The 26,061-nt window shown below is 42.2% G+C and overlaps 1 protein-coding gene across 1 annotated transcript; it reads left to right on the top strand.

The window, feature by feature from the left end:
- Window positions 1–221: 221 nt before the first annotated feature.
- Window positions 222–25,622, top strand: STMND1 (stathmin domain containing 1). Its single transcript, XM_036447022.2, has 5 exons — window positions 222–689; window positions 10,731–10,911; window positions 16,162–16,313; window positions 24,422–24,553; window positions 25,133–25,622. Exons 1-5 carry the CDS (start codon window positions 609–611, stop codon window positions 25,415–25,417), a joined length of 831 nt encoding a protein of 276 aa, XP_036302915.1. The 5' UTR covers window positions 222–608; the 3' UTR covers window positions 25,418–25,622.
- The last annotated feature ends 439 nt before the right edge of the window (window positions 25,623–26,061 follow it).

Here is a 26,061-nt window from a genome sequence, read left to right on the forward strand (position 1 = left end):
TTAGCGTGCCGGGCCTCTCCGGTGGCCGCCCTGTGACACTGCCGTCTGGAGCTCTCCAGGGAGCCTTCGCTGCCCACTGGTCCCCAGAGCTGCTTCCACCAATCGGACTCGCACAATCCTCCTCTCTTTGCGCTGTCCCCGCCGAGTCTGAAGCTCAGAGCCAACAACTCGAGGGCTTAGTCTAAGCCCCCGCAGGCGGGGGCGTATACCCAGGAACCTTAGAGAGAGAAAATAAAGTCCACGCAGGATGCTTATGATTATGATACTTTAAACACTAACTCGGCCAGCAGCTGGCCCTTGCCTCGGTTCGCTTTGGAGAGCGCCGCTGTTTGCATCTCAGGTGTGATTCAGACGTCTTCCGTCTTCCAGTCTTCAGTTACAGAAGTTCCCTCGCCGCCCAGTTCCCAGGTTCCGGTGATTCGGTTTATTATGGCAACAGTTCCCGGCAACTGCTCAGGTGCCCAGCGCCTTGAGGTGCTGGAGGTGGAAGAGGCGGAGGCGCTGGGAGCAGGGACCGAGGTGTAGGGCGCGGGTTGCTGGGGCGCGGGAACACGGCCCGGAGCGCGGGGGCGCACAGCGGGCCCCGCCGGAGGAGCGCGGCGCGCAGCATGGGCTGTGGACCTTCCCAGCCGGCTGAGGAGCAGAGATTTGTCCCTGCGCCGAGGAGGGGCTGGGAAGAGGGATTCAAGGTAAAACAGAAAAATAAATGGCATAAAGCCTTTGCCACGCCTGTGGGGAGCTGAAGTGGGCTGGAGCAGGCCTGCTGGGGCTTACAGGGAATGCGCGGTAGGGTGGGCGGGTTAGGACCAACTGTATTCGGCCAGTGTTTAACTGCGGTCTGAATCGGGATTCTTGCTGCTTTAGGACCAGCTTTGAGAGAGTTTTGTGTTTCAAGAGCTAGCGAAGGCGATCACACCCACAGGCAGAGACAGGAAAAGTGACCTGTGGTGCGTTGTGCACAGAGCTGGGGTTGGAGGTGATGCTCAGGCGCAGGTGAGGGTGCCTGGAGCTGCGTGGTTTGGTAGCTTCCGGAAAGTGGGCCCTTTGGGAATTAATTAGCCCTGGAAGAGATCTCGCTTGCCTCTGAGGACCATGAGGCCCAGGCGGTGGACAACTTGCCCAAGGCTGCACAGCTTGTCTGGGGCAGAGCTGGAGACAGAATCTAGTATTCTACAGTCTCATTCCAAAACTCTTTCCTCTCTCCCTCGAGGTTGAATCCTTCTTAATTCTTCTGGAGACAGGCAGGGGAATTTTTTCAGGGTGCAGAATGGAGAGATGGGATGGGCCAGACAGAAATGAGGTCCATGACTTCTTCCCATCCTCACCACCATTAAGTTTCCACAAACTAAAAACTCACCAAGGACCCTTAGAGAGGGGTTACCCAAAGATACTGTTACCATATAATTTATCATCAAAAGCAGGATACTTTTACGAGTGAAAGGGAACACTAATAATAAATTTGCCCAGTCTGATCTAAGCCCATACTGTCACCTTTCCTAAAGAGCACACACTTCCTATCCACGGGCACTGTGTAAGACGCTATTCAGTGCGAGTTACAGCACCCAGTCTGTGTGAGGCACACCTACTGGGCTACTGGAGTGAAAAACAAACAGGGTCTAGTGAAGGCTGAGACTCGGGCATTTGCCTGTAGCCCAGGAGGAGAAGAAAACATCTACTTCCCACCCCAACTGTCACGGGCTGCCTTTAGGACCCAATTACCCTTCCTGGGTCTTTCTGCCTCTCCTGTCATCACCCTAGCGGGTCTACCCCCGCACTGCCTCCTATCTTCCTAAGAAAAAGCTTTCTGGAGTGTGCAAAACCACTGGCATTTGGTCCCACCAATCTCTCTAATGTCATCCTCTCCTCTCCAGTCCTTCTCACTCATGGACTCCCCACTGCCCCTCTCCAAGGTTGATTCAAGCCAAGAACGTGCAGAGCTCCTTCTTCCAGCCTCATCACCATGCATGTCTTTCCCTACTCCATTCCTCCTTCCTGGAGTGCCCTTCCTTAGCCCTATTCCCGGCTACCTGATGAATTCTACTTATGCTCCAGGACTGAGCCCAAACAAATGTTCGTTTAGGCTTCTTCTCTCTCTTAGATCCATGGGCTTCCTGAGAACAATTTGCTCATCTTTATTGTTACTCAGTATTGCTTTGGACTGTATTCATACATAAAGGAATACTTGTTTCTTTTTTCTCAAAATATATATTAAAGTAATTTAAAGTATTAATTCTTTTTTGTACAAAATTCTATTTTTTTTAATATATTTTGTTGATTTTTTTACAGAGAGGAAGGGAGAGAGATAGAGAGCTAGAAACGTCGATGAGAGAGAAACATTGACCAGCTGCCTCTTGCACACCCCCTATCGGGGATGTGCCCGCAACCAATGTACATGCCCTTGCCCAGAATCGAACCTGGGACCTTTCAGTCCGCAGACCGACGCTCTACCACTGAGCAAAACCGGCTTCGGCCAAAATTCTATTTAATCGGTAATTTTTCTGGCATGATTACATATAAGACTTCAATATAAGAAATATTCAGTATTTATGTTTCTTTTCTGGTCATTGTCATTTGTTCCATTATATGGTTTTTAATTGAACATATTTTTTGTATAGAGCTGGAGGGCACACTAAAAAGCAAGTTCGCAAGTTCTCTGTGTGTCAAATACACTAGGTCCTCCTTGGCCAAGCCTTCCCAAGACCTGGTAGGGTTTCTGGGTTTCTTCTAGAATTTCTTGGCTGAGATAGTCATTGCCTCTTGTTTGGATCTTTGAACAATCTCCAAATTGGTCTATCTAGATTCTTCTTCCACTAACTACCCCTACCTGCCCTCCATCTTCAGCCTTCTACATGGCCTTGAGAGTGATCGTACCAAAATAAAATCTGATATCATCCTCTGCTGAAAAAAAACATTACCAGCCCCTTAGGTAGGCACACAAACCAGAAATCAAGAATGTGACTACGTAGGGTGGACTTCTGGATGCACTACTTGTTGTGTGACTTTGGTCAAGTATTTAACCTCCCTTGCCTCAGTTTCCTTATCTGTAATAAGAGAATAACTAATAATAATGATTTTATAGAGTTGATGTGAAGATTAAATTAATTCAATTCATGTAAATGAATGATACCAATGCATGGCACAGAAAAAGTGCTTAATATTAGTTATTACAATTATTATCATTATTATTATTATTATTATTATTACACTAGAGGCCCAGTACATGAAAATTCATGCACTGGAGAGGGGGTCTCTCAGCCCAGTCTGCCCCCTCTCACAATCTGGGAGCCCTCAGGGACGGGAGGTGACCTGGCGATCAGGGGAAGGTGATGTCCCATCACACCTCTGCTGCTGCCACTGCTGGAAGCATAAGCCTTAGCCGTGTGGTTACCTGCACCTCAGGCCAGCCCTGGGTGACTGGACAGCTGCCATCTGAGGCTTGCCAGAACTTGGGCCTACCCTGGGTGGCTGGGGTGCTGATGGGACTGGGGGACTCTGGAGGCAGGCACATAGAGTGGCAGGGCCCACCTGGGGGCAGGCCCAGCCTTGCTATGCACCTGCCGCCCCTGTGGGGCTGAGGGGACTGGGTGCCACCATCTTTGAGGGTGTGACAGTCAATTAGCATATTTTCTCCTTATTGGCTGTGGATGTCACCATCTTTGTGACTATGTGAGGGTCAATTAGCATATTCCCTCTTTATTATATAGGGTTTACTTATGTAAGATCAAATCCTGAATCCTTAGCATGCCTTCCTAGCCATCCTCAAGCTGTGTCAAATTCTCCACATTCATTTTAATCACACCTTACTTACCACTCATTGTTCCCAAATTTATTCTGTTTCAGTCTCTAGGCCTTTGCCACTATTTTCTCTCCTTTCAGACTCTTCCTTCTCCCTTTTCTTGGCCCACATGCAAATATGTACCCATCTTTCAAGTTGACTCAGGAACATTCTTCTTCATTTCCTTGTTACCATGCTGACAGAGTTGACCTTATACCTCCTCTTATCATGTTTCAAACATCTTTATTGTATGTGTTTCCATGTTTGCTTCCCACACTGAGCTATCATCTGCTTGAGGCCAGGAAATTTGTTTTATCTTTGTATCTCTGTGCTCACTACAGTGCCTGTTGCAAACCAGGCACTGATGACTGTTTCTTGAGTGACTGCAAGGAGGAAATACAATATTAAAATAACCTGAAAATAGATTCAGAATCAACTCACATATATACCTCTCTTTCCCCATCCGGAGCACTTGACTTTGGATATAGAATCTGGGAAAGATATGATAATTAATTAAACATTAGCTATCAGAACCATACTGTTTCTTCATAAATTCACAGGGCTGAGAGTTCACTAGTTCGGCAATGTCTTTAAAATTAGATGAATATGTTTGCTTACATGAAATATATATGTTTCTTTGTGGCATGACTTTAAAATTTTCTGAATCAAACTTCTCGAGACCTGCAGACGACCTTAGTCTAAGTGGTGAGAAGTCGCTGCACTAAAATAATGCATAATAAGAAACGATGGGAAACTTCTCATTGAGGAAATCTTCTATATTTGACAAGAAAATTCTTATTTATTGTCAGTTAGAGGGAGATATGCCAGCAACCAAGGTACATGCCCTTGACCGGAATCGAACCTGGGACCTTTCAATCCTCAGGCCGACACTCTATCCACTGAGCCAAACCGGTTTCAGCAATTGTCAGTTAGAAGGATTTAATAGTTTAATACTTCTTAAAGTACAATTTTTACAAGGGCATGTTTCTCACTGTTTTTTGAGAGTTGCTATTTGTTATTTCATTCATTAGAATTAAAGTAGAAAAAATAAGTGTTGAAGAACAAACTCTGTATTTATGTGGACAAATATATTTATAAAATGTATCTGCCCATAATTTGGTTTTAGAAAGTTTAAGCTCCAAGGAACCTTAATAAATGACTCCCTCTAAGCTGTTTGAAAAAGTTGTTTCCCAAAAGCTTTAGAACACATGTAGTACTTGCAGACCAAACAAAACAAAATCCTGCCTATAGTTAAAATCAATGCTTTTTTTTTTTTTTTTTTTTTTTTTTTTTTGAACACTGATGATTCATATGTATAGCTGTTTGCTTGGAATTACCAGCTTTTCAGTTTTGTTGAAAATTAATCAATACAATGAAGTATAAAATAAAACTGTTACAAAAATGTTTTGGAACACTGATGATTCATATGTATAGCTGTTTGCTTGGAATTACCAGCTTTTCAGTTTTGTTGAAAATTAATCAATACAATGAAGTATAAAATAAAACTGTTACAAAAATGTAGAAACACACTGAGTCTGCTTCTGCTACAACTTCATCTCAGGGAGAAAATGAAACCTCCCACCCCCTCTCGGCCCTGCCCCAGGATCAGCACAGATAGACGCTTCTGGTGTGAAACTACATACTCTGCGTGCAGACAGGACAGGAAAACTGCCTTCACATATCCCCAAGGCCTAGGTCTAACTACGTAGTTTGTAGATATCTCTGGTCTTTGAACTATGTCTATTCCCAAGTCTAAATTATGAAAATGGGTTAAAATTTCCAAAATGTGTTGCACATAAATAAGATATTTGAAAGACATTCTTAGTTTACAAAAGAGAAAAAAAAGTTAAATTTATGCTCCAGAACCTGAAGGCTGGTATGTGTTATTTTATGCTGAAAGATTGTGTTTCATCTGCTACAGCTTAAGTTTTGGCCACTAACAGAGCTTGTAGACACATTATCTCCATATATAAAGAGCCAGGATCGTAACTTCCACAAAGACTGGAGGCTCCACCAAACGCCAGGCTGCGCATGCAGCAGGCAAGCGGGCTGATCCGCTGACCACTTGAAGAAAGAGAGGGGCAGGGCTGATCAGCAGTGGCAGTGGCTGCTGATGAGGCCAGAAGAGAATAGCAGGGTGATCAGACCCAGTTTCTCTCTCTGGGCCTCCCTAGCAGCCAAGCCTCTCTCTTTCTCCCAGAGGTCAGCAGTTCAGCCTGGGGCAGCTGCTAATCAGCCCTGCCTTTATGATCAGGCCTGGAGATAGGCCCAGAGATGCTGACTGGCATAGAAACCGACCAATCAGTACCAAGTCTGGGTGAAGTGCAAGGAGCCAATGGCTGCCTAGGAGGGGGAGCTTTTGACACTGACTGTCATAGAAACCAACCAATCAGAACCAAATCGGGGTGAACTATGAATGCAGAATCTAACATTGGGGTTGAGGAGGGATTTTAAGGGCAACAGCTATTTGGTGTAAGATGTAAGAAAGTGATTCAATTTTTTAATGACTAGTTTGGCAGTATACTGCATATGGCTGGCTATCAGTCCAAATATAGGGGTTATGTGTTTTTGTCTGCCAAGAGCATCTCCTCCTGCTGAAAAAGCTCCCCGTCCTCCCCATTTTCCTGAGTGGCCTTACTCTACAGGGACTGCATGGCAGCAACTGTGTCTATAAAGAAAGACAGACAAAGAGAGAGAAAGTACATAGCTGCTCTCAGACTTTCTTCTGGTGCCAATTAATATTTCAGATCGGTAGAGCTTTTGTTTGCTTACTTTGTTTGTTCAGTTGGTTGGTTTTTCCTATCTTCCCATGCAGTTCTGAGCCACAGAACTCATTAATCCTCAACACGACAAACTAATGTTGGCTTAGCTGGAGTGATCGTGTTATGTAAACAGAGTGGTAGGATCTGTGAGTCTCCCTACCAAGAGAGAGAACCCCCTCTCTGAACTGTAAGGACCTGAGGGTGATGGGGCGGCCAGAACCTCCTGATTCCTACGTAGCTTCTGAGGGGCTTCGAACGTTGGAGTACTTCTAGAAAGTGGTCAAACGTTTAAAAAATGTTGTCTGATTTTTATTGTAGAAATACCAAGTTTCATGCCAGTGTCCTTGCTTTTTATTTACTTTCCCTGTTTTAAAGAGGAATGTTTTCTGTTTAGTTCCTAATTTAGAGCCAGAAGGGACCTCCTGCCTTCACACTGAAGCCTGTGGAGGCCTATCACCTACCTTTCTAATATTTCTGGGCCAATGGCTGCCTAGGAGGTGGAGCTTTTGACATAAGTGATCATTTACGTTCCTTTCCTACATGACAGCCCTGCAAGGGATCACTCTTGCACTCAAAATAAAATCAAACTCCTTTACTCGTCATAAAAGATTTCCCTTCCGCACTTCAGCACCTACCACTTTCTACTTCAATCTGTTTCTGCTAGAGTGGACACACAATAGTGCTTCATGCTCTGACTTTCTGTGTGCTTTTTCTTCTGTCTAAAGTGTTCTTTCCTCTTTGCTCGCTAGAAATCCATTCATGAAGACCCAATTCAAGCATTCTCCCCTTTAACACCTTCAGCTATAGCCAAACAGGTACAGACTTGTGTCAGTATAATAGGGTTATGCTACAGAGGGCAGGGGTTGGAGGGCGGGTCCTGAGGCCCTTTGAAGACTCGGGGGAGGAGGAGAACAGCCCTTGGCTCAAAAGTGAAATCACTGACAGAAAGAAGAATAACCAGAAGACACTATTCTGTAGAAGGTGTTTATTTTCCTGTTTCTTCTTAGGTTAATGAAGAGACTTCCTCTCTTCAGTATGTGTCTTAGATGAGAGAATACGTTGGCTGATAACAGCTAAAAGCTTTTATTACATGAGAAGTGGGAAAGTTGCAAACCAAGCAATACAAGAAAAGCCAGCACTGGAAGAGAGGGGTCACAGTGTTAGAGGAAATATGAGAAGTGTTTTCCTGAACAGATTCAGTATTTAAAATATGCCTCTTCTAAAAATAAATTCCAGTTCTTTAAATTGAATTAATTGAGCATTTTTCTTATTTTTCTTCCTTCACTGTAGAGCTATGAAACACTTGATACCAACCAGCACTTGGGAATCAGTGGTGTGCTAAATCACAGTTAGCCCCTTTCACACTGTGCTCTGACCTATTTACAAGCAGAGGAACTGTGGTAGGAAGAAATAGGCATCCTTAAAAGGAGAAGGTGGGACTGTAAATCAGCACAGGGTTTATGGAGGGCCCTCTGGAAACATGTATTGATATAAAATGTGTATATTATTTGATCTGGCATGTCCACATCTAGGAGTTTATCCTCATGGGATGATTGGGTGAATTCAGGCTGTTACATATGCACAGATATGGCATCACTGTTTGTTAGAAACAACCTAGGTGTCCTTCAGTAGGATTTGGTTAAGTACATTATGATATCCTATATAATGAAGAGTAATATGCAAACTGGCCATCACCCAACACTCAAGATGACTGCCCCCATGTGAACAGAAGATGGCTGCCACAAAATGGTTGGCAGGGGAGGGCGGTTGTGGGTGATCAGGCAAGCAGGGAAGAGCATTTGGGGGCGACCAGGTCTGCAGGAGAGGGCAGTTGGAGGCAACCAGGTCTTCACGGAAGAGCAGTTAGAGGTGACCAGGCCTACAGGAGAGGACAGTAAAAGGGGATCAGGCCTGCAAGGAAGGGCAGTTAGGGGTGACCGGGCCAGCAGAGGAGGACAGTTGAGGGGGACCAGACCTGCATGGGAGGGAAGTTAGGGGTGACCAGGCCAGCAGCAGAATACAGTTGAAGGGGACCTAGGCCAATAGGGTAGGACAGTTAGGGGGAACCAGGCCTGCAGGGGAAGGCGGTTGATAGGGAAAAGGCCTGTAGAGTAGGACAGTTGGGGAGGGACTAGGCTTGCAGGGGAGAGCAGTTGGGGACAACCGGGCCAGCAGGGGAGGGAAGTTTAGAGCAACCATGCTGGCAAGGGAGGGAAGTTAGGAGCGACCAGGCCAGAAGAAAAGGCCAGTTAGGGGTGACCAGGCTGGCAGAGGAGGGAAGTTGAGGGCAAACAGTCTGGCAGGGGAGCAGTTAGGCATCAGTAAGGCTGGCAGAGAAGTGGTTAGGGGGTGATCAGGCTGGCAGGCAGGAACGGTTAGAGGCAATCAGGCAGGCAGGCAAGCAGTTGGGAACCAGCAGGCCTGGATTGTGAGAGGGATGTCTGACTGCTCGTTTAGGCCTGATCGGGCAGTCTGACATCCCAGATAGGAGAGGGTAAAGGCTGGGCTGAGGGACACACACAACCCTGCACAAATTTCATGCCCCAGGCCTCTAGTAGTTACCTAATGTACTACAATGCAATCAGGTAAATGATTACTTTCTACCATTAAATTTTATCAATTACTCTTATAACTATATTACTTTTATTTTATTTTATTTTATTGATTTTTAGAAAAAGAGAGAAGAAGAGAGACATTTGTTGTTCCCCTTATTTCTGCATTTATTGATTGATTCTTGTATGTGCCCTAATCGAAGATGGAACCTATGATCTTGGTGAATCAAGAGGATGCTACAACCCACTGAGCTACCTGGCCAGGGCTATAATACTGTTTTAATCAGCAAAAACAATAAAGCTAGTTTCATTTTTTAAAATTTTACACAGAAATATTTTTGCTTTTCATATTTGACACTTATGAATTTGTTACTTTTTTTATCTTTCAGAATGTCCAACATAACAACTTGTACCTAATCGATTCATATTAGATATTACATTGACCCTCGAACAATGCAGTGTATTAGGGGTGCCCATCATGCCCCTGCAGTGGAAAAAGCATGTATAAGTTTTAACTCCCCAAAACTGAATTACAGCCATCCCTTGGTCTACGTGAGAGATTGGTTCCAGGATAGTTCCCCACCCCCATATTAAAACCTAAAGATGGGCCAAAACCAGTTTGGCTCAGTGGATAGAGCGTCGCCCTGCAGACTGAAAGGTCCCAGGTTTGATTCTGGTCAAGGGCATGTACTTTGGTTGCAGGCACATCCCCAGAAGGGGGTGGACAAGAGGCAGCTGATCGATGATTCTCTCTCATCGATGTTTCTAACTCTCTATCCCTCTCTCTTCTTCTCGGTAAAAAATCAATAAAATATATTTTAAAAAAAACCAAAAAATCTGAGGATGCTCAAGTCCCTTGATAAAATGATGCAGAACAATGCATACAGCCGGCTCTCTGAATCTGCTCATCCCAGCAGAGTGTTGAAAATACTGTTTTTTATCCATAGTTGGTTGAATCCACGAATGCAAAACCTGCAGATACAGAGAGGGCTGACCATATTTATTGAAAAAAATTCTGTGTGTAAGTGGATGCACACAGTTCAAACCAGTGTCATTCAAGGGTCAACTGTATATTAGTTTTCTATGACTGATATAGCAAATTAACATACATCTAGTGGCTTACAACAATATAATTCTATTTTCCCAGTATCGGAGGTCAGAAGCACAAAATCAGGTCTACTTGCTAAAGTCAGGAGGTTGGCAGGCTGGTTTCTTTCAGAGGCTCTGAGGAGGGAACCTTCCCCTGCCTCTTCCAGCCTCGAGGGCTGCATCCCTAGATCCTTTGCCTAGTGGCCCTTCCCACCTTCATGGCCTGGCCCACAGCACTTTGTAACGTGTTCTCTGCTTCCGTCGTCACATCACCTTCTCCTCCATAGTCAGATCTCTTATAAGGACCTGGTGGTTACATTTTGAGTCCACCCAGGATAATCTTGCCATCCCAAGGTCTAATTTAATGATATCATGCCGTTTAAGGTAGCATCTGCAGGGCACTGGGTACTTGAGGATACCCACAGATACTAGTTAGTTGAACATCCACAAGTCAAGTCTTGCTACATTGTTTTCGTTTTCCAAGAAACCATTTTCTAAGAAATCTTGACTCTCACAAAACGATTCCCTTTTCCCCTTTTCTCATTTTCCCAGGCCGATGTGGGTGTGGCTCCTTCTGGGGAGGACTGCAGACCCCAGCGTGAGGCTGCCCTGCACAAGGACACGGTGGGTGAGCCCGAAGGCCTGGAGAAACAGATCCAGTTGGAAAGCTTACCCGGAACCATTCCAGAAAGTTCCCCATCTCCTACTGGAAGGAACAGAAGAATAAATTTAGGTAAAAGCCCCCATTCATGTTAATCTCCATAAAATACTGTTTCTCTAAATGTATCTCATAGTCTGTGTTTGGTGGCCAGGGAGTGCTCTAAATGGTAAGGTCCCCTTCTCTAGACATTAGAATATAGCCTGAAATCTCCTTTATGTGCGTAAATAATGCTAGCCATGAATCTTCCAGTCAGGGAATAATTAAGCCATCTTTTTCCCCCATTAACTAAGAGGCTTATCGGTGATTGGTAATAGGCCTTGGGAATAGAAGTTGCATGAGCTTTGGTTAAATTCTTTTAAACTGCACTGTGCTACCACTTTTTCAAGGGAAAGTACTACATTTGAAAAAGTAAATAAAACCTGCATCAGCTGTTTCCTCTGTCTCTCCATCCAAAGTACCAGCAAATCTACAATGAAAGAATCTTTCAAAATATAAAGTAGTAATTATGACCTCGTGTGCCCTTTGAAACAGTTTGTTTCTAAATATTTTTCTTACAGCGTGTTTTCACTTTACTTCAGTTACCCCCTGATGCTGAGATGAGAGCTCTTATTTATATTTTATCAGCCTTTGAAACAAATTGAACTTAACAGGCCTCAAGGAAAAGCACTCTCTTTTATTTGGGGTGAAAGCTTTCATTTCATTTTTCATTGCTACAGATTCTTCCCTTGGTACAAGTTAGAATTAGAAAATAGGTAGGATATAAATGAGATTCTTTTTCTTGGACTTCGTGCACATTCAGGTTATTACAAATTTTGCATTTGCCCTCAACTTGCTCAGAGACAGGAGATGCAGTGTAGGGGCAGCCCTTCCCCACCACACTCATCACCACCCCCCACCAGGCACCCCATCTTCCCCCACCCCACCCCCCACCTCTGGGGCATTGCACCAGCATATATTTTTTTTCTCTCTGAAAATTCAGCACGTATTTTTTTTCTCTGAAAATCCCTCCTACACTGCAACATGGATGCTCAGTATCTATGGTGTTAACAGACTGGAGGTTAACAGGAACCTGGGTGTGGCCTAGAACAGTCGGCCTGCCAGCCCTACACTGTTGAAGCAGGATGGGGAGGACCACAGGGGAGCAGGACAGTGCCACAAGGGACCCGCATGGGGAGGGCGTGAACTACCAAAGCAGATGTTTCCAAAATGTTGCATAAATTAGGTCTCAAGAAAGCTCTTACCACAAAATGAGTAGGAACTGTGTCCTAAGCTTTATTTTTTAATTTCTTTATTGATTAAGGTATTACATATGTGTCCTTATTCCTCCATTACCCGCCCCCCCCATTCATGCCCTTACTCTCCTGTTGTCTGTGTCCATTGGTTAGGCTTATATGAATGCATATAAGTCCTTTGGTTGATCTCTCCCCTTTACCCCCACCCTCCCCTGCCTTCCCTAAGGTTTGACGTTCTGATCTATGTTTCTCTATCTCTGGATCTGCTTTTGTTCATCAGTTTATGTTGTTCATTATAATCCACAAATGAATGAGGTCATGTGATATTTATCTTTCTCTGCCTGGCTTATTTCACTTAGCATAATGCTCTCCAGTTCCATCCATGCTGTTGCCTTAAGCTTTATATTCATTCTCTACCCAATCCCCTCTCCCCTACACACAACCCTTTGCTTTCTGCATCCCTGCTCTTCATGTCTACAGGGTATATTTGTTAAAAATTTCTTGAAAAAAAAATTTTTTTTAATCCTCACCCAAGGATATTTTTTCTATTGATTTTTAGAGAGTGGAAGGGAGGAAGGGGGGAGAGAGAGAGAGAGAGAGAGAGAGAGAGAGAGAGAGAGAGAGAGAGAGAGAGAGAGAGAGATTGGTTGCCTTCTATATGAGCCCCAACTGGGGCTGGGGATCAAACCTGCAACTGAGGTAGTGCCCTTGACCAGGAATCATCCATCTGGTGAACCTTCGGTCTGTGGTCAGATGCTCTAACCACTAAGAAACCTGCCAGGGCAAAAATTTCAAGTTTCACACTAATATTTCCCAAGTATTTCCCATGGAGGGGAGGAAACACTTTGTTATTTTGAATAATTTCAGGTTGAAGAAAACCTTCAGAAAACAAAGAATGCCTATATTCTTTCATCCAAATTCCACAAATGTTAACATTGTACCACATTTGTGCTTTCATAGTCCTCTTTGCCCTTCGTTCCTTCTTCCCTCTCTCCTCATCTCATGTACAAGTATATTTTTTCTGAGAGTAAGTTACAGACTTAAAGATAATTTACTCATAAATACACCAACAAGTATTTCCTAAAAACAAAGACATTCTTTGCAAAATCCCAGTACAAGGTTCTGAGTCAGGAAACTGCCATTGGCACAGCACTGCTATCTCATCTACAGATCATACTCAGATTTGTCAATTGTCTTACAAACCTGTTTTATACCTGTCTGGTTCAAGAGCTAATTCAGAATCTCATGTTTAATTTAGTTGTCATGTTGTTTTAGTCTCCTTTATTCTGGAACAATCCCTCTGCTTTTCTTTGTCCTTTAAAACCCTGATATATTTGGAGATAGAGACCATTTATTTTGTAGAATGTCTTCAGTTTGCGTTTGTCTTATGTATTTCCTCATGATTAAGTCCAAGTTATGCATTTTTAGCAAGAATGTCAAAAATTATAGCTGAAACTGGTTTGGCTCAGTGGATAGAGTGTCAGTCTGTGGACTCAAGGGTCCTGGGTTCGATTCTGTCAGGGGCATGTACCTTGGTTGCGGGCACATCTCCAGTGGGGGGTGTGCAGGAGGCAGCTGATCAATGTTCCTCTCTCATCGATGTTTCTAGCTTTCTATCCATCTCCCTTCCTCTCTGTAAAATCTAATCAGGAGGTATGTGATATCTGTATTTTACTTTTTTTGTAGGTTGTATGTTTGGGGGCCCTACAAAATTTTTTAGTGCTGTAAAATTCATCAGTCTTTTCTTTTACTGAATCCGGATTTTGAGTCAGTTAGAAAGCCTTTCCTCACACCAAGGTCAAAAACAAACTTGCCCATGTTTTCTTTTCTTTCTTTCTTTCTTTCTTTTTTTTTTTTTTTTTTTTTTTTTAATATATTTGATTTTTTAATATATTATATTTTTTAATATATTTGATTTTGGCTGTTTTCTTCTGTGACTTCACTTTTTATACTCCTGCTCATGAAGAATTTCTAGTGGATAGAGAAAATGCTAATGTAAATGTTCCACTGCATAGGAAACACAATGTGTAATGGCACATTTCTAAAACTAAAATTTTACATATTAACAATTGTGATCTCTGAATGGTGACAGAATGGACATTTTTGTTATCTTTTTTTTATTCTTTTCTACACTTTCAAATTTTATGATGTATTATTTTTATAATCACAAGGAAGTACAATGCTATTTTAAAATATTTCCTCAAAATTCTTCAGTATCCCAAGAAATAATGAAAACTAGTCAGAATGACTTGACAGAGTCCAAGGATTTCTGTATAGGTTAACGACTGTAAATGTCAAGCCAAATACTTCCGTGGATTCAGAAAAGAATAGACTGAAATGATTAAGATAATTTCATTGTGTTAGAGACAGGTGTCCACAATGACATTCTTTTTAGAAATATCTTGAAAGAGAAGGGATCCGTGACAAATGGGAGCGGTGAACTTGGCATGTTTGGAAAGAGAACAGTGAGGTGATAAAGAACATGACTGATGAAGTCAAATAGACTTGAGTTAAATCCTAGTTAATTTACTTACTATTCCGGTCACCTTGAGCAAGTTAATTAACCTCTCTCATATCAGTTTTTTTTTGTTTGTTTGTTTTTTTGTAAAATAGAGTTAATAATATCTCTCATATAGAGTTGATGTTTGATTTATATGTTATAAAACAAAGAAAGTACTTAATGTAGTCCCAGGTTAGACATTTTCATGAAAGGATTCCATCCACTAGAACTGCTGCTCTACAGCAGCAGTTCTCAACCTGTGGGTAATGACCCACAGGTTGAGAACTGCTAGCAGGGTCACCTAAGACCATCGGAAAACACAGATATTTACATTATGATTCATAACAGTAGCAAAATTATGGTGATGAAGTAGCAACGAAAATAATTTTATGGTTGGGGGTCACCACAACATGAGAAACTGTATTAAAGGGTCGAGGAAGGTTGAGAATCACTGCACTAGATGAATGAACTTGGTTACTATCCAGACTTCCTGATGGTTACAAAATAGAAGATAGCTCATTTCTGAAGACTCCCTTTGCGTGTTTGTTTTACAATGTGAAGTTATAAAATTGGATCCTTGCTTGTTTATTTCTGTAATTGAGTGATTTGTAATGGGGGTTGTCCCCCCTAAAGTTTATAAAATCTCCCCTATAAACTGTTTCAGTGCCATTTTTAGAATTATCGATACTAATAAAAATTTAGCTGATACCACTTAACTCCAATTCTGATGAAGTTCAAAGACTCTTTTCAAAAAGGCATGTAGACTTTGCAGCATGGTGTAATGGTAAACTCAGAGTTGCAGAACTAGAAGTCTCTTGGCGACACCGTGCTGTTTATCTTCTGAATACAAAGCATAGAAACCAACTGCAGCTCAGAAGAGTCACCAAAGAACATCCCATTCTCAGCTGTGGCTTAGCTTTATAATTAGCGCAGCGAACCCATGTAGCTGTACCAAATGTACAAGTGTTGTTACAACAAAAAGCTTGTACATAGCAGCACATGAAAGACTTTTTGTTATGTGTATATGGTGTCTGTTCAGTAAACAGTATATTATGTTGATGTGTATCCGCTGTTAGAACAGTAAGAGTTTGAACTTCAAAGGATTCAAAGATTTATAATACAAACAGATATTTAGCTAAGAGTGATGAGTGTAAGATTTAATTAAATAGCATGACTTATATGGCATTCATTAGTACCGTATTTTTCGGACCATAAGACGCACCAGTTTTTAGAGAAGGGAAATGAAGAAAAAAAGATTCTGAAACAAATAGTGTCCTAAAATATTTTATGTGCATTAAAACCCAACATCACAGTCATAAACACATGTAATCAACCCTGTAAAGTAAACAGCAGCATTTAGAACCATTTTAGAGCCGGGCAAGCACACAGAGACCACACAGAGCCGGGCAAGTAAAAAAACTTTTTTTTTAAAGTATATGTGTAGGCTATATTTGGACCATAAGACGCAGGGACTTTTCCCCCCCACTTCTGGGGGGGGAAAAATGCGTCTTATGGTCCGAAAAATACGGTATTTGATTGATAATCTCTTCAATTTTAAATTTTGCTTTCTCCCCCCCGCCCCCTTGGAAGACTTAACAACCAATGGATTAATCCATAAGCTGCAACCCCTAGAGAATCGAGAGCGACAAAAGTCATCAGACATCCTGGAGGAATTAATTGTTCAAGGAATAATACAAAGCCACAGCAGAGTATCTAGAAATGGAGAATCATACGATGTCATGGCAAGTAATTTTATAATTAACTTTAGCTTATAGTTAAAAATAACAATAGAATATGATTGATCACAAGTTATTTCCAGTATATGCATCTTATAGTCACAGTACAGACAGCATTCATCTAAACCAGTTTTTTCTCCCATAAATTTGCTCACCTTTCTGCACACTCTCCTTCACTAAGGATTCAGAATTACCCTAATCATTAATGTTTGATGAGTTCAATAAAGCATACCTTGGGTTTTACTAAATTTGAGGCACAATAAGCCCCATTGAATAACATGCCTCATTCTTTCAGCAATTTTTATTAAGCATTGCCTATGTACTAGGAACTATAAATATAAAACTGAATTCTGACTTATCCAATAAGAAAAGAAGCCTTAATACCAAAGCTAAACCAGATAAGCTTATATATTTATATACACAGTCTAAGGTGTCAAATATGAGAAAATGCAGTTATAGAAATGGGTTTCCTCTTATTTCTCTTTGTTGATTCATCTTGACTAATCTATCATTGTTTTTCCTTTAATGTGAATTATATATTTATTCTGATTTTAACTTGTTGTGGCTTAATTTTTTAATAAGTTCTGTGCAAATTTGTGAAGAGGATAACAGGTTTTGTTGATGCTTTTTTATTTTGTTTTATAAACCAGTTCACTGAGGCAGCACCAATAATCCTAATGCATAGGCAAAAGAAAGAAGATAATAGAAGAAATAACAAAGAAAAGAAGCCTGAGGAGTGGGGGTGAGGGGGGATGGATGGGAAAGAAAAAAAAGAGACAGATATGGTGACAATAGAGTCCAGAAATTATATCAATGGCTTGTGTTGTAGGGAAAACAGTCAGCTGGGAATAAAAAGACACATTATTTAATTTTTTTTTTTTTTATTGATTTTGTACAGAGAGGAAGGGAGAGAGACAGAGAGCTAGAAACATCGATGAGGGAGAGTCATCGATCAGCTGCCTCCTGCACACCCCTACCGGGGATATGCCCGCAGCCAAGGTACATGCCCTTGACCGGAATCGAACCCGGGTCCCTCAGTCCCCAAGCCGACGCTCTATCCATTGAGCCAAACCGGTTTCGGCAAAAGACACATTATTTAAATAGAGTTTGCACCTAGGCCAAGTCACTAAGTGTTTGAATGAAGGTAATTTAGGAAATGCTGAGTACTCATGAATAAAATCTAAAGTGGCATTTTCTTTTGAAGAAGAAAAATAAGCCCCGTACAAAGTATTTGGGGGAGGTGGGGGGAATAAAGAGATTGCTAAACCTTACAAATTATATTATCAGGCTGCCAATAACAAGAAGATATGGGGAAAGGGGAAGGTAAAAATGAACCATAAAATGGAAAATATGTCAACATAATGACAATTTGCATTTGTACAGTAGCACAATCCAATTTTGGAGTACCTTGTTTGAAAGTACCAACAACAATGCATCTTTAATACAGAAAGAGAAGACAGATTTTTTTCTAGCTGTAGATGAGTCTTGAGTGTGGGGGTGAAAAAAAAAATGAAGGTGTGTTAAAAGAAAAAGACAGGAGAGCAATCTGGAGGTGGATAGACTATGGAAATGTCAAGTAGCTAAGTGACGCCTTCTTAAGGGAAATGCTATGGAACTTTGATGTCAATATCAACAGGAATAGCATTAAAACATTTTCTAGTGATTCAAACGCCAGAGATGAATGAGTTCAGACTCAGACCTTGCAAAGGCATCAACAGAGTTAATTAAAATGAGCCATATCATGAAAAGATGTCTCTTTAAAAAAAACAAAACAAAAAACTATTCACTTGACTTGCAATAACATCATTAAGTGAGCCAATGATGAAGGCTGTTTTCATATTCTATAGAGATAGAATGGTTGTCAGGAGCATAACTGGAGTGTTCTCAGGATTTAAATGTGACAGGACTGCAGAGATAGGCAAGAATAATACAGCTCTTGTGTGTGTGTGTGTGTGTGTGTGTGTGTGTGTGGTGTTGTGGGTTTTTTATGTGTGTTTTTTTGGGGGGAAGGGGACATGTTTTGTTTTGATTTTGCTTTGGAATTGGGCCAAGAAGCCCTGACCTGAGATTTACAACATGCCGGCAGTAATCCCTACCTGACCTTTTATTGCCTAGTGCAGTGGTTCTTAACCTGGCTGCACACTCAAACCACCAAGGAAGCTTTCAAAATCCCAGTGCCCAGGCTCCACCTGGGACCAGTGGCTGGGCTGGAAGCTCCAGGAATTCCCAGGGGCAGCCCAGGCTGAGAACCACTGCCCTGCAGTTTCAACAAACATGCACACATCCTCCCACTTCATCCTAGAGCTGAGAAGGGTTGAAGCTTTTTTTTTTTAATATGTTTTATTGATTTTTCTATAGAGAGGAAGAGAGAGGGATAGAGAGTAAGAAACATCGATGGGAGAGAAACATCGATCAGCCACCTCCTGCACACACCCCACTGGGGATGTGCCCGCAACCGAGGTACATCGAACCTTGACCAGAATTGAACCTGGGACCTTCCAGTCTGCAGGCTGACGCTCTACCCACTGAGCCAAACCGGTTTCGGCAGGGTTGAAGCTTTTGAAATTGAAATTCCCCAGTCACTGTGAAGAGAATTCTGAAGTATTCCTAACAATATAACATATTAGCAGTTATAACCTTAAGATTATACCCAGGAAGCATATGAAAATGAAGGAAGATATATTGTAATTGCTCATTGTCAAGGGAAAATCTCCAATTCATGTGTAGTTAAGAACAGAAGTGTGTCAGGCTCCAGGTGCCTTGTCTAGTTTAAGGTAAGATATGAGGCCACTGAGAAAAGATGAGAGTTAAACTTGAGGGATTGAAAGGGGAACCATATTAAGGATAGAAATATTATTAGATAGCTAATACTTTTAAGTATCTAATATTTAATAATATTTTTAGGCAGGGTGGGAAACAAATGATAAAAATTGGCTAAAAAACAAACCAGAGTGAAGGGAAACAAAAGGGGATGTTAATGTCTTCAGTTACGGTGATGTGATAAATCCAGTCAGACATGAAAACACTATTTCTTTATTGCTTAAAAAAACTTTTTAAATATTATGGGGCAGGGGGGAAGAGTAATAGATATGAGAATACTTTTAGAAACAAGACTTATGTACACCAATAATATACTTAAATACAAGGGCATTTTAGACATAGCCAGGTTATCTTTAATTAAGTTATCATTTAGAGCACATGTGTCAAACACAAGGCCCGCGAGCCAAATCCGTCCCGCCAGGCCTTGCAATGTGGCCCGCACCGCGCTGTCATCACTGCACTCCACTGCGTTTCCATCACAATGACAGTTTATGACTGTTCAGTAAACCATTTGGCCAGCGATTTAGGCTGGATTTTAGATTTTGGCCCCTTCTCTGATTGAGTTCGACACCCCTAAAGAGTAACATATAATAAAAGATGCTGAAAAATGAGGGTCCTTTGTCTATTTTCTGAATCCGGGGACTCCCCTGTGAGCCAGTCTCTCCAGAAACCCACCACAGAGCCCCTTTTGGCCTTTTTTTTCTTTCTTAATTTTCATCTTTTGCTTGTTAGCAACTATTGTATTACAGCAATTCCATATTGCCCTCTGGATAATCTGCTTTCAGGCATATTCATACTATTAGATGTTATGTTCACTCAGACAAAATATAATGATATGTAAGAAATATAATATTTAGAAACTAAATATCAGACTAAGTGAATCAGTATATTTTAAAACATTCTAATGAGACATAACTGGTTGTATTATGTGTGTTGGTGTTATGCTCACATGTAAATACTAGAGACCCGATGCGCGAACTTTGTGCAAGAGTAGGCCTTCCTTTCCCCAGCTGCCGGTACCAGCTTACCTCTGGCACCCAGGACCCAGGCTTCCCTTGCAGCCCCAGCTTCATCTGGAAGGTCGTCCGGAAGTACATCTGGTCTGATTAGCTTTTATTATTATAGATGTGTATGGATTGGAATGTATCTCTTTAGAGAGATGTGATTGGTTCTCATTTATTCACATAGCTATTAACCACTTTAGGTGGTTTTCATCCCATACTTTTTTCTCCCTATCTCTTAGGGTGCCCTGAGTCTCCTACATAAGATTCTGAATTTTCTATCAACTCTTCCTGTCCCTGGTCAGAATTTATTCCCTTCTCAGCAACTTCTTTACTTGGTAACCTTTAGTGCAATTAGGGTGTTTGTCCACATTGCATCAGTCTCTAACATTATTTGCTGAACCTCAGGGGGACTTTGTTGAGGAGGAAGTCACTGGGTAAAGACCAATAATGCCAGTTACAGCTCAGACTGGCCTTCCTCAGGAGGTCTAGCAGTGACAGAGCAGGAATGATACATCTCTTTCCAGAAGCTTTGGCCTATTTTATGCACAAGGCTCCAGTGTGGGGCCATAGCCAAGGTAGGTTCATCTGTAGGTCAATAGTTAATTAAGGAAGCTCTGAGGAATACACAGTGGATGCAAGAAGTAATATTATACAGTTTATTGGCTGGGGAAAAGACCCAAATCTTATCACAGCATCTTAGGACATGGCAGTCCTCCAGTGGTGTTCTTAAAATTATGAAACCAGTAACCTCTATAGGGATTTTTTTAAAATGCATTTTTATTGGTTTTTAAAGAGAGAAAGAGTGGGTCATGGAGAGAGAAAAACATCAATGAGAGAGAAACATCAATGGGCTGCCTCCTACATGCCCCTATTGGGGATGGAGCCTGCAATCCAGACATGTGCCTTGACCAGGAATCAAACCTGTGACCTCTCTGTGCCTGGGAGGATGCTCAACCAACTGAGCCACAGCAGGCAGGGCTCTATATGTTTTGAAGTTGATTTTTTAAATTGTTTCTGTGGGAAACAACTCTCTAAGTATAGTGTGATCTTTGTTGTCGTTTTTAAGTGCCAACAGTTGATAAATTCTGACTTCCTAACATTCAGTGGTAAAGAATACAGATATTTTTCCTCAGTTCTTTCAATACTTTCACTTAAAATGTCAAACTCAGAAAAGGTCTTGGGCTGCCCAGGTAGGATTAACTTCCAAAATGGGGAGGAAGTACATGATTTTATCCGCATCATTTTGGAATAGAGGCACAGGAAAAGCCCACCCACACAGGAAATCCTAAATTCCCTCAGAACTCCTGATCTGATTATTTTAGCCAAGCTCACTCCTATGTAAGCTTCCTTTATAGGGTCCTTCCTTTACCATCTCATGTTCTTTTAGCCTCTATGATGGAACTCCCCACAAAACCTGTTTTCATACTGACTTCACTGTATCTCTAGTTGAACCTCCCTAGCAAATAGGTCCCTTTTTCAGCATATGGCTTTGGCCAGTAGGAAGCCCACAAACCATTGTCATAAGAATAATACAGTAATGGGGAAGGGGAAGTTCCTTTGACAAATATTCCAATTTTTTTTTTATCTGCCCTTGGTTTGTTCTTTTGTTAAGTCTCATCTGAGGATATTTTTTCCATTGTTTTTTTTGTTTTTGTTTTTGTTTTTGTTTTTGAGAGAGAGAGAGAGAGAATGGAAGGGAGGGGAAGAGACATACACACACACACACAGAGAGAAATATCAATGTGAAAGAGACACATTGACTGGTTGTCTCCCACACGAGGGGGACTGAGGTAGGTGCCCTTGGCTGGAATCAAACCCTTGACCCTCAGTCTGCAGGCCAACGCTCCAACCACTGAGCAAGCCAGCTAGGACCGTCCCAGTTATTTGTAATGAACCACTCACCATATAAAACTTCTCAAGGCTGTAACCGAGCCAAAACTTAGAGAAATATTTCCCCTTTAAAAGGCTTTCTGAGAATCATAAATCTTAAAGCTGGAAGGAAGCTTAGCCATCCCAGCCCCCTCATTATTTTTACATTTGAGAAAACTGAGCACAAAGAGTGAAGGTGCCTTGTTTCAGGCCACACAGTAAGTATCAGTGGTAGGCCGGGGGTAAAGCCCAGCCCCTTGCCTGTTGGCCCCGAGATTCCAACTCTCTTTTCTCCCTATTGTGACAAACGCTACATCTTGGTTATGATTCCATGTGATGGGGGCGGGGTCGGTTGAGAAATCACTGTTTTCATCAAATGAAAAGTAAATTGCACTTTTTAAAAATATATTTTTATTAATTTCTGAGAGGGAGAGAGATAGAAACATCAATGATGAGAGAGAATCACTGATGGTCTGCCTCTTGCATGCCCCACACTAGGGATTGAGCCCTCATGTGCCCTGACACTCAACCACTGAACAACCCTGGCCGGCAAAAGTAATTTCTATTTACTGAGTGGCTAAGATCTTCTTCTCCTCCCCTCCTTAAGAAAAATAACCCCATGAAAAAGTATTATTAAACCTATTTTACAAATGAGGAAGGCAAGCGTTACAGAATTTAATGCCAAGCCACACCATGGCTGAGCCAGGATTCAAACCCAGGTCTTTCTGGTGCCTTTTCTGCTATGCTAAATTGTCTCTCTTAGATTCATTTTCTCGATACTCACAGTATTGCAGTCTGACAAGACAGTCTTTTAGATATTACAATGGATATCAATATCTCTTTTGTCTTCAAACATCTTTAGAGAAATTATCTATTCAGTTCACTTTATAATGAAACCTTGGAGTTCATTAAGAACTCCCTCAGTCTTAATAAATCCATATATAGTGAGCTAAAAAGACATCCATATTAAGTGAGGAAGGCAAATTGCAGGGCAATGTCTGTGGTATAATCCCATTTATGGCTGACTAAACATTACAGATGTACATGATCAGAGGCCACATGGACCAGCAGAGTATTAGGAGATTATTTATGTATCATTTAAATTTTTTATAATTAATGTATGTTATTTTAACCCAATTTTTAAAAGAATAAATGTGAAAACTTTCTTTATAAACTCTTTACAACAATGTAACTTTTTTTTGAAGCTAGAAATTATCATTGGAAAGCCATTATTACTGCTTTGAACTGTTTAAAGTTTTGTCATTCATATGAAACAACAGTCCGGGTGCATGAAATTCAAGTGCAGTATGGTCCCTAGGCCCAGGGCCTATGATTAGGGTCATCTTCCCCAGCTGCCCACCACTGGCCCTGCAGCCCTCTGCCACCCACCCCCGGTTCCCCTTTCACCATCGGGTAATCAGTGCCTGACAGCTGGGGGAAGGGACCGAGAGGACAGCTGTTCCCACCAGCTCACCGGCCCCACCCCCACCACAGGTGGCCGTCAGGCAATTGGAGCTTGCCAGCTGGGAAAAGGGACCAAGAGATGACTGGTCCAGCGGTTAGGGTCAATTTGCATATTATCCTTTTATTATATAGGTTCGAGGCCTGGTGCACTGGTGGGGACCAGTTGGTCTGCCCTGAAGGGGGTCCTGGATCAGGGTGGGAGATCCCTCTGGGGGTGGGGCCAGCCGGGGTGAGGGGCCACCAGCAGTTTTCAGGCAAGCCATGCCCCCAATCAAGGTGGGAGTCCCCACTGGGGGGCAGGAAGGACTGGGCGAGGGGCTGTGGGCATTTTGCAGGCCAGCCATGCCCCCGCCTTTGTCAAGAAGGTTGTCTGGTCTATCTAGTCTAATTAGTATATTACCCTTTTATTAGTGTAGATGGGATGGTTTTTTTCTGCTGTCAATGTGACAGTTGTAAAGTACCAACATCAAAGCCCAGCACAGAGTTGCTGCCCAGTAATGGTTAATTCTCCCCTCCCTGTGACCAGAAGTATTGGGAACTAATCTCCATCCCAAATGAAAGTCATTTGTAGTTCATGCATATTACAAAATCATCGGGTTTAACTTTATATCTTGCATCACAAATTCATTACTCATCCACTACCTTTTTCTATCTTGTGTTTGTTCTCAAGTTTTGTTTTGTGTTTTTTTTCTTCTCCTGAGTCCTCACCCAATTTCAGAACATTAATGCATTCTTCTATGTTTTTTTGGTAATAAACTGTTGTTTTTTTAGGCACCACTGGATTTTTTTTTTTTTTCTTTAGGACTCAGGTTTATTGTTACCAGTTTTCATGTTGTTTTTTAAGTTGGACACTGTAAAGTTTAGATTTTTAGGTTTCACATTTTAAACTGGGTTTATTTTACCTTCGGCCTCTCTTTGCCAATGAGATCCTCCATTTTAAAAAGTGTCTTCTTCCAGGTGAACACGGTTGAGAAGCCACTGAGAAAGCCACCTGCCAGGCTGAAAAAACTCAAGGTCAGAAAGGAAGTAACAGATTTCACAATGAAGGACATCGAGGAGAAGATGCAGGCGGTGGCTGAGCGCAGGAAGGTACCTGGGCTGGGGCGGGCGGTGCTGCCTGCCGAGATGAGCCTTTCCTTTCAGCAGCGCTTAGCCAAATTGTGTGGATTTGTATCATCTTCCTTATCTGTATGCTTCTTACACTGTATGTTTAATTTTTCTCGTGGGTGGCGAAGACATAAGGCAATGTCTTGAAAATGGTTGGTTTCATCTAAAGAAGCAATATCCAATTCTCAGAACTAAGTGTGGGCTTCTCTTCATATGATAAAAGAAAAACTTTAGTTGGTGCTAAGTGGTGAGGGGAGGTGAGGGAGGGGAGAGGAGGCCTGACAGACCATCACAGAGCTTCTGCAGCCCCTGCACAAGGGCCCCCAGATCCCTCCCACAGTCTTCATGTCCATCTCTCTGCTGGGCCTTTCCGACTGGACTAGAAGCTCCATGAGGGTAGGGAGTGTGTCTGTCTTCTTCAACAGTAATTCCTAAGCGTGGGTTTATTAAATGACTAGATAATGAAATTGGGAAGCCATAAACGTTAACTACAGGCAATATTAATGAAAACAAAGAGGACATTATCTGGACTCTTTTTCATTCTTCAATTCTGCCTTTCAGACAAAAGAAGAAGAAATGAGAAAGAGACTACGGAGTGACCGACTTTTGCCCCCTGCCAATCATTCCGATTCAGCTGACCCGGATGGGGCTGAAGTTCCATTTGCCAAAGGACTTAACCCTGTGAGTTCTGCCGTGTTTGAGCCATGGGACCTGCAGGGAGGAAAGCTGTTGAAAAGGAAGAAGAGCAAAAGTGATGTGACCTCAAATGATAGAGACTACAGTTATGAAGGCATTGATGGTGTGGAGTCAGACATGTCCTACAACCAAGAAGAGGATGTATTCTAATCAGCCATTGATGCATTGATGTGAATTCTGTGAAAAAGCATCCATTTCCCCCTGTCATGCCATGCTTTGTATAGCTTACCTTTTTCTTTGATTGCCTGGCTTCACCGGCTAGTTAGCTGAGTAAGTTAAGAGGCTAATGGTTATGCTGGCTTCACAGAAAGGAAGATGCGACTACTTTCAATATTAAAAGTTGGCTTCAGACTTTGTGAAGATGTCTTTATTAGTCCCTCCAGCTTACATTAATGCGTTTGTGCCCAATGAAACCCTTCCTTTGTCTTCCTGTCCCTTGGCTGTGTCCACCCTCTGAGGGTCCTTTAAGACAAATTGCGTGGATCTTGTCAATTGATGGCTATTGGCACCAATTCAGTTCCAACAGGAATCCCAAATTTGGGGTGCAGTGAAGAAGGAGACTTTATTCAGTGCAAAAGGGCTCAGCAGTGATACAGCACTGCTGTGAGAATGGCAGGGCTCTGAGGCAGCCCTGGAGCCAGGCCTCTCTCCAGCTAGACAGCTCTGCTCTGCTCCTTGCTGGTCTGCTCCTCTGTGCTTTGGTTTGTTCTGGCTAATTTGGTTTCTACCCGTCTTCAGTCTTTGGTGGAAAGAGAAAGTACACTTTCAGAGCCACAGAGGATCTGGCTTATAAG

The sequence above is a fragment of the Pipistrellus kuhlii genome, unplaced genomic scaffold (genome assembly GCF_014108245.1).
Source record: "Pipistrellus kuhlii isolate mPipKuh1 unplaced genomic scaffold, mPipKuh1.p scaffold_m20_p_2, whole genome shotgun sequence".
Taxonomy (NCBI): domain Eukaryota; kingdom Metazoa; phylum Chordata; class Mammalia; order Chiroptera; family Vespertilionidae; genus Pipistrellus; species Pipistrellus kuhlii.

Bases quoted from the DNA above. Each gene is read 5' to 3' on its own strand.
- STMND1 (XM_036447022.2), top strand. From the start codon at position 609: ATGGGCTGTGGACCTTCCCAGCCGGCTGAGGAGCAGAGATTTGTCCCT. The intron at 690-10,730 runs GTAAAACAGAAA...TCATTTTCCCAG, and splicing joins GCTGGGAAGAGGGATTCAAG to GCCGATGTGGGTGTGGCTCC. The intron at 24,554-25,132 runs GTACCTGGGCTG...TCTGCCTTTCAG, and splicing joins CGGTGGCTGAGCGCAGGAAG to ACAAAAGAAGAAGAAATGAG.